Genomic DNA, 9,737 nt, shown 5'->3' on the forward strand with positions numbered 1-9,737 from the left:
GGTATAGAGAGAGGGGACGTGTCTATGGCTATATTGGTATATAAGGTGGGGTAAGGCGTGGATAAGGAGGAAAAGAGATACAAAAGTTGCATTTCATCATAAAACTTAATGACATTACAATACTTTTTTTTCATCAAAACAGGTCACTGTTTTACTAATATTTTCCACAAGTAAAAATGATGCATATTCAACTGATTAATGAAGTAGACCAATATATATATATATGTGTGTGTGTGTATTTATTGTTAAATAAACTTTTTCTATGTACATATTATACAAAAGCATTCTGCGACATAATTGTGGCCACACAGTGGCAATTAAAAAAATATAAATGAATACATTATACTCATTACCTTTACAAAATATACATTATACTCCAGTCTGTTGAATTAAATAAAAAAAAGCAAAAATATAAAATATGACATCAATATTATACATTAAAATTAATTGGATAACTCAGTTTTTTAAATAGTTTTACAGTAAGATGTATTTTAATTTATTTGCCTGAATAGTAAATTAGGATTGATAGAAATGATTGGATTAGCTGTGGATTAGCTGTCTGGCATATCAGACATTTCACAAACTGGTAATGAGGACCTAGGCTTACCGTACTAATTCACGTCATCAAAACAAAACTGAATTTACTATCCAAGCTCCCCTTGGTAGGTCCAAATAAGGGCATATGTGTCATCACGATAGAAGGTTATGTGCTGCATAATCCATATAAGTACACTTCCTGGCCTTATGATATGGTGACATGTTATTCCCTTGGATCAGTTATCAAGGATAGGGACCTATGGTTATCCGGTGTGTCTGAAACTATGCTCCGACAAAGAGGTGGGCTGGTAGGGGTGCGAGACGGACCTCTAGATAGATAGACATGGTTTCTGCAGCTATCAATCTATGACAATAATGTAATCTCAACAATGTAATTAGTTTCTCCCTGCAGATCTGATAAAATAACCCACAAGAACTTTAAAATGCTTCTTGATTTTGATCATGTATAAGCATTTCTGAACTTTCCATTTTCTTTGGAAAGTTTACTAATAATTAGAGATGAATACACATATGAAGATTTCCCCTGCCAGCATTGGCTCTCATCAGCTGATGCTGTCTAGTCATATGGCTTGGATATCAGACTATCACTTTTGGATATGAATTATTATGTAGCTCGTGGCATGGAAATATAACTCCTCACTGGCTACACTTTTCAAATGTATAGGGGTTATTCTTTGATCTACAGACAGAGAGTAATCAAGTTAATTAGATTTTGTGTTTATTACTGCAATGTTTTTACCCAAAATGAAGATCATCTTCTACTGGGTAAATAATGTTTTTTTGACTGACAATGCAGACAATCTCCAGAAACCTAAATCTCACCAGTTTACTCTAGCTCTAAATCAGAGGGTGAAAATACAACATATACACACATGTAAAATGATTCACTTAATATCATGGGGGAAATAGCCAGTTTGCAATGTGCATTCAAGGGGTAACAGTCATGAATTTCTTCTTCACCAATTTAAAAGTTAAAAAATATAATTATCAGCATGAGCAAACTAGTTCACTAGGCTGATCAGAAAAGGTTTGAGAATACCTGTGAATCTGCCCAGTTCTGTAAGGAAACCAGTATGAACAATGATTTGATCATTTAGTACTTGCAATGTACTGATGTTTTCATATTTTCCCTCTTCAGTGACATCCACAGCTACCAGCCACCATATCATCGTACTGTTTTAAAACAACATTTTCGTCATCATCAAAGTAAAGCAAGTTTATAGAGAAAAGTTTGTCAGGAACACAGCATGGACTGTTGACACCTTGTGTTAGTTTTAGTGCATTAATTATAGATTGTACTGTTGCATGGTTGGTGGGTCGCATGTTTTCTCCCAGTGGGAATGGACATAATCCCTTACAATGATAAGCGTTGTATCCTCTTGGAGAGATGATCCATCCTGACCACCCAATCTCTTCAAAATCTACATAGAGAGGATGTCTCTGGCAGGGCACCTGCCCATCTTCCTGTAGAGCTCTAGCCATCCTGGTTCTATTTGAAGCTGAGATATAAGGTTCGTTGGGTATTGACAATTGGTTGTTATCTAGATATAAGATGATTAAGGAATATTATTGACAAAAGCACACCAATTTTAATTATTTCACAAATGGCACTAATAAAACAGTATTAAAACCAAAATATAAAAAAATGTAATATTTTGCAATTCTTAAATGTGGTAGCTGCATTTGTTTTCTTTTTTAAAGCTTTTTATTCTTTATTTTCATCTGGTGATCTGGCCAGGAAGTCTTTTATTTTGCAGCTTCCTTTAAGAGCCGGTTCACACTGGGGCGACTTGTCAGGCAACTTGGTCGTCTGACAAGTCGCTGTGGGTCGCCTGCCATAGATTGGCACAGGACCCGTTCTAATAGGAGCGACACAAGTCGCTCCGACTTAGAAAAAGGATCCTGTACTACTTTGGGGCGACCTGGAGCGACCTGCATTGACTTCAATGATATGAAGTCCGTGCATGTCGCTCCGAGGTCGCACCGCGACTTCATAGGTCGTCCCGGCAAGTCGGATCGCCTCAGTGTGAACCGGCTCTAACAGGTCCAGCTGTCCAGACAAAGTAGCAGTTAGAGGGTTGAAACAAACCATTTAACAATAACAGGGATGCCTAACAATGGTCAACTTTTATTAAGTTATGTAAACCTATTTGTGCAGCTGTTTATCAAATGCAAATTTTAAGGAAAAAATACACTTAAATTGATTTTAGTGCACACTAACACAATATAATACCCAATTGGTAAAATATAAAAGATGATGTTGCACCCATGAAATGGAGACAAACTACAATACCTGAAAATCTCCATGTGCAATGATTTAAAAACCTTTACAGATTATCAGTTTACAGTTAAACATAACCTCTGGTGCTAGAATTGTTGCTCTCACTCTGACATTTGTGGTGATACCTCATACGTGTAGTGCAATCACTGTTTATATATGCATGTGGGACCTACTTATGTATTTGCATTTGTGCGTGAGCATAGGGAATAGGGATGCTTTAAACATTTTTTAAATGGTATTTATTTAATTGAAACATTTTTTTCATATATTTATTTGACTTTATTGGTATAACAATGGATGAACAACATCCCTTGTGATATCTTGGTTATGGAGAGGTACTTTTTATTGATAGATCAGGGGTCTATAAGGCCCCTGACCCCTCCTTTGCCCTCCTGGGCAGAATACAAAGACAGATTGGTTTGATTGACTGGTACCAACCAGGAAAACAAAGAACCAAAACCAGAAGTGAGGAAACCCCCATTGCTTCTGGCTTCGTTCATCACAGAGCAGGGGGGAGAAATGGTTGTTCCTCCTCCTCTGTGCACTGCTGACTTGACCGCTTCCAGCAATCTCAGGTTCCCCCGGTGTGATGGGAGAGCCCTAAGGACTGCAAGTGGTAAAGTGGAACTAAACTCACTGTTTACCAAAACATTCAAGCATGCCATTGGTAAACTGTCACAATTGCCAGTGTGTGTATGTTAACTCAGAAATGTCAAGGCATCTAATGGCTGGTGTCATAGCTGTGCAACACCCTGGCCACTGCAGCCCAAACAGAGGCTAAGATGGCCACTTCCCTGGCTGTAAAGGATAGGGGGGTTTAGTTCCACTTTAAAAAGTCTAAGCTGATTTGGGTTTGAATTTCTTAGTCATTTATGTAAAGTCCATCTAAATCTGCTAGTGTATCTAACACTACCCTCTGCCCAGATTGACTATTTTGAAGTCCAAAGGTGTCTTTGTTGCTTCTCCAACCAGAGTGCAGACACCCTAAGAAATTGTGTTACTGGCTGGATCACCGTGTGGAAAAAAAGGGAAAAAAAGCTAAAAAAAATAATGTAGCCACCACATTTAAGTATTGATATGCTTCAATATATTACACTTTTTTTTTTTTGGGGGGGGGGGGGTAATTCTTATATAAAGTATATTAAAAATATAGTAAAATGCTTATTAAAGTATATTAGGTAAGGCTTCAGCGGATAAACGTATAAGGCAACAGAATCATTGTATTTTTTTTCACCTGGCTGGTTGCTAAATGACACAGCTCCTCTTGTTTCATCATCAGTGAAAAGAACAAGCATTGGCTGTTTACTTTCATGGTGATCTTTTCCTGAGGCAAAGCGCATAATATTAGCATCAGGTGGTCCTCCCCCAAGATTTCTTACTGTTACAAGAATGCCCTGATTGTTGCTATCATCATTCCAAATGCGAACCTGTTGGGTAAAAATAACCACAATTTTTAATGCTACTATTATTTAAAAATGTATTTGGACCTATTTGCAGAACATTAAACAATGGCCTGATTGTAGAAAAGAAAAGACTGTAATCTTAAAAAAAAAAAAAAAAAAAAATCAAAAATAAAACTCCTGTCATGTGCTAAAAGTTGTACAATGTGAAAATGAACACACACACACATTAATGCATTAATGTATAAAACATAGATGTGAAGCTGTGCTGATCAGAGACCGTGATAAAATCTTCACAAAATGCCAAAAGTAAAAAAAAATAAAAAAAGTGTATGTCAATCAGAGAACATGGATGAACTGTAAATTTCCAAAGATTCAATAATTGAAAACAGTGCGTAATCCAAAAAAACAGTAGTAAGTGCAAATGAATATTAAAGATTGGATGTGCACTGGAAATATGTAAAGAGAAACAATGGTGAACAATAAATAAGTGCTGAGAGATCAATAAATAAATTCCTTTCATAAATAAATCAATAATTAAATTCCTTTTAGTAATAAGTGCAACAGTGAATGTGCACTGGAAATATGTGATAAAAAACGATGGTGAACAATAAATAAGTGCTGAGGGGATCAATGAATAAATTCCTTTCATAAAAACATTATTTTGCACTTATTACTGAAAGGAAATGAATTACTGATTTATTGGACTTATTAATTGATTTATTAATTAAAGGAATTTATTTATTGATCTCTCAGCACTTATTTATTGTTCATCACCATTGTTTCTCGTCACATATTTCCAGTGCACATCAAATCTTTAATATTAATTTGCACTTCTGTTTTTTTGGATTATGCGCTATTTTCATTTATTGAATCTTTGGAAAGTTACAATTTATCCATGATGTCTGATTGACATACACTTTTATATTATTTTTTACTTTTGGCATTTTTTGAAGATTTTTTCACTGTCTCTGATCAGCGCAGCTTCACATCTATATTTCTATGACCTTTTACTCAGCTTTGGTAAGGCTGAGGTAGCTGTAGCTATCACTTTGTTTATATTGTCTTACTAGATAGCACAGGGGTCTTTCTTTTCTTATACAAATGTATAAAACATGTAATACTTACAGCTTGTGTAATGGAAAAAACTTCCCATCCAGGAGAATAGATTGGAACAAGTTTTGATGACAGCAGTTTTCTTCCTTGAGGTAAGTGCATTTTATTTTTATCCAAAACAAGATGCACACTTATCTATGGAGTAAAAGTACACTAGTTAAACTCTGTGTAAACAAATGAGGAACTCTAAGCATAATGGTCATAGATAGATAGAACTTTGGCTGGTTTAGCAGGAACAGGCCAAATTTCTATCTGTCCAATGAACACCTTAAAAAAACTTTTGTCAAAACCTTAGCCAGTCAGCTGCGGCCGCTGATCAGTTTATTCTAACAGCACCACATCACTCTGTCAGAATACAATGTCCCAGTGGGGAGGATTCACCCATCAACCTCGTTTATGTGAACGGGAGAGTCTGTTAGTTATTTTTTCGTTCAGCCCGCTGGCAAAACGAAAAAAAAACCTATTAATCTATGGCCAGTATAAAAGCGATCCTGTTGCTAGACTAACAAAATTACAATACCCTACCTGGTAAGCAGTGAGTCAAATCATTCCTCTATTTAGGAGCTCACTTTTTGGTGCCCCCTACTGGCTGCTACATAACTACTGTGTCCTAAACTGATTTAGTGCCGGTTCATATTAGTGCGATCACAGAGATCGCATGTAATTCGGAGCGCACTGCTCCTAAATTACATGCGATCTCTGTGCTGTGCAAATTTCAGCCATACAGTTTGTATGGCTGAATTCGCACCGCAATCGCACTAAACACGCACATGACCCTTTTTTTTTATCCGCAGCAGAATCAGATCACATGGTGGTTCACACTAGTGCGATCCGATTCTGTGTGAACTTGCAGATCGCACTGCGATATGCGATCTCAACTGGGGGTGTCGTTAACTTTTAATTGACACCCCCTGCGTATCGCATATGGCAGTGTGAACTGCCAGGGGTGCGGATGCGATGCGGGAACACGCTGTATATTCGCAGCGTTCCCGCATCGCAGAAGTGTGAACCGGGATTAAGCAACTGGCAGAAGGAACTACAGTAACAGTAGGGGACCAGGTGTCTGACACAACCCAACGTTTAGAGAAAAAGTATTTGAGTCCTTGCCCACTGAAAAGGTAAGTAATAAATATTATATAAAAAATTAAATTTTACAAGTAGTACATTCAGAGACTACTGTCACACTAAAAAGGAAAAATGTCAAACATCTCATTAATAAACAATCCTCAAACATGGTAAATGTTCCTACAAAGATAGGAAAATTATTTATATAGAGATGAAAAAATAACTATAACCACCGGAAGGAGTCGTCAGTTTATAAAAATCAATAAGCCACAATAATCAAAAACAATACTTTGACTACCAATCCCTTCGTTTTTCCAAGCAAAAAGAAAGGGTAATATGACACATTTAGTTAGAAATTAAAACTAATAATATTGTCATATTAACCCTATTTTTGCTTGAAAAAACAAAGGGGTTGGTAGTCAAAGTCTGGATGTTATTATTGTGGCTTATGAAAAGATGAATAAGGGTGCGCTAACCAAAATAATATGCAGCTGCACTAGAAAAGGTGAAAATAGTGAAAAAATGAAATAATGCGCTTACAATGTGGCGTAGAGTGTATACAACCAACACAATAAATCATATAGTGATACTGAACCACACAGTGGTGATAAAAAAAATGTTTTTATGTTTTTTTATCACCACTGTGTGGTTCAGTATCACTATATGATTTATTGTGTTGGTTGTATACACTCTATGCCACATTGTAAGCGCATTATTCCATTTTTTCATTATTATTGTGGCTTAATCATTTCAAACACTTTGTAAAACTCAAACCAAAACCTTTCTTTTGGTTTTGGATAGAAAGGAAGAATTACAACCTTTAACAGCAGCAGCAGACTGTGTTTTAGGAAGGCGTTTTCCCATTTCCTATTTACTCAATAAGAAAGTCCTCTCAATGGGGACACACATCAACAAAAATGCTGAAACAAACTTTTGTGGCTGTCTATCCCTAATGGAGGAATTTCAACTCAATTGCTGTGCTTTCATACAGATAATAAGATGAAATTATTCCGATGGAGCCATTGACAGCAATAAAAGCCCGAAAGAGGTTCTAATCAATGCATCCAACAATAGAAAAAAAAGCTTCAACTTTTACTTTACGCCATTGCTGAATCTCACCTGGCAGAAGTGATGTCTTTTGAAATGAGAATAATCGGTAGGCCTCAGTTTCAGTTTGAAGAGATGCAGTTCGGCTGTTAGAATTTTCTCGTTTTTAGTCACGGTCGAAAGGTTGAACAGAAAGTACAACTGGTTACTGTGAACTGAGATTAGAGATTTTGATTTTAGAACTACATTCTATATTGCAGTGTACATTAATACCATTTATAAGTTTAAATTAGTTTGTGACTCTGTGTTTGTACATATTTTTTTTTTTAAATAAGACATAAAGAAAAGCATAGCAATGATTTACTTAAAACTGTATTAAATTATATCTTTTAAAAAAAAAAAAAAAAAAAAGGAAAAAATAAATAAATCAGCAGGTACAGTAAACACAAGTCTTACCTTTGTCAAAGAAACTTCTAACAGTGTTTCCCTCTAGAAGATTGGGATCCTTGGTAACACCATCTGCATCAGCAATTGTATTATAAAGATCAATCATATACTGAGGGGGTTGCTTAATATGATGTATAGAATGTGGGGGGTCATCAATTCCAAAGACTTTCAACAGTCTTTTGAGAGCTTCCGATCTTATTTGGGTTGGATCCTCTGCTGTGACAGCAATGTCCCCTAAGTTTTCAGTTGGCCGTGAAGTGCATCCATGCACAAAAATAACTAAAAAGACCAAATCCAACATTGTTGCGTATACCGACTCTTCAGGTTCAGCTGCATCAAGAAACTTGTGTTGAAATGATCGCCTGTAGGCCTACGGACACAATTTATAACAATTCTACAAGACAGCTGCTTATAAGCTTTAAAACAAGATAGAATTAAGTCAAATATGCAAAACAGCAATCAGTAAATGTAAAGAAAGCTAATTGCAGTGCTAACAAGGTGTGAAGCAAGACCAGCAATGCTCTGTTAGCAATTATCTTACAGTACACAGTTTATGTGAAATTGGAAGCTGTTATCCTGTGTGCTTTCCTTATTTTAAAGGAAAATAAGGGAATCCTGTATAGGAAGAACAAGCAACAAGGTTTAAACACCTGGAGAGGATTGATTTGTTTATCATTTTTCTGGACTGAATGTGAAATTATTCTATTGTGCATGGCTGAATGAGGAACGTTTGCTCACAGTGGGAGACTAACTTCCTTGTAATGAATTTAGAAATGGGGCAAACAGGAGAACACTGACTTGCATGCATTAAACCCTGTTAAGCAAATAGCAAGCACACCTAAGGTGGCCTGGTGTCTAAGACAGATATACTACAAATTAGTTACAGCCTTGAAATTACATACAACAATCTGTTGATTATAGCTGAAATCCTTAATTAGAAAGATGTTAAAAGACAATAGATTTCTGTTGCTTTCAGAACCACACCATACTTTAAGAACCATAATATGTAGACCTATTGGATCTTTAATCTGGTTTCTATTCTGATTTTATTTGAAATATGTTTTTAAACTAACGTTTTCAAATAAATGAACACAATTTTATGTGTCTATGAAGGCACTACCTTCTAATGGCTGTGATTAGTGAGTATAAATTTATTTTTACTGGCTTTTTATTTTACTGACCTGGTTTAAACGAATAAATAAAATCAAAAAGAAATAATATGTTGCTTTTAAGAGGGCAGCTGCTCCATTCTGTTGATTATTGCCTCTGGCAATTCTTATTGTGCAATACTATGTGGATGTGGATTAGACTGTGCATTTTCATTGACTAGATCAAAGTATCAAAAAGAATCGAATGAGAAACAGGAAAAAAATGCCTACAAACATTGAATCTTGTCTCTTGCTCAAATAACTCAAATTCATTGTTTTCTAATCTACAATCATTTTTGTGTATTTAACTTTTGCGCTACAGACAGAATGAAGCATAATACAGGTTCATGCCTAAAATAAAGATATTATATCTAAATGATTTACTGTATTCATTTAGATTGTCTAAACTAGTACAAACCAATACATTTCTCTTCTTCCATTTATGCTACTAGGAAGATCTCATTTTCTGCTGCATTTGGTACTGTCTTGTGTGCTGTGAAAGCAAAAATAACAGAAAAGGAGACTTCCTTTTTATGTTATTACACACTTCTGGATCTTTGTATCTAGGAAACCGTTATCCAGGAATTTCTAAAATGTAGAGAATTTAAAGTACCGTATTTCTCTACAAATGTCACACACCCATACCAAGAATTTTCATACACTGTATGAAGTTGT

At 35.7% G+C, this 9,737-nt stretch overlaps 1 protein-coding gene across 1 annotated transcript; it reads right to left on the reverse strand.

The window, feature by feature from the left end:
- Positions 1-1,692: 1,692 nt before the first annotated feature.
- Positions 1,693-8,215, reverse strand: LOC309544474 (bone morphogenetic protein 2-like; the record flags this gene model as incomplete). Its single annotated transcript, XM_082243383.1, has 5 exons — positions 1,693-2,099; positions 4,074-4,266; positions 5,368-5,490; positions 7,540-7,682; positions 7,924-8,215. 5 exons carry the CDS (start codon positions 8,213-8,215, stop codon positions 1,693-1,695), a joined length of 1,158 nt encoding a protein of 385 aa, XP_082099509.1.
- Positions 8,216-9,737: the final 1,522 nt, after the last annotated feature.

Source organism: Pelophylax lessonae (assembly GCF_965119305.1).
Source record: "Pelophylax lessonae genome assembly, chromosome: 1".
Classification (NCBI taxonomy): Eukaryota; Metazoa; Chordata; class Amphibia; order Anura; family Ranidae; genus Pelophylax; species Pelophylax lessonae.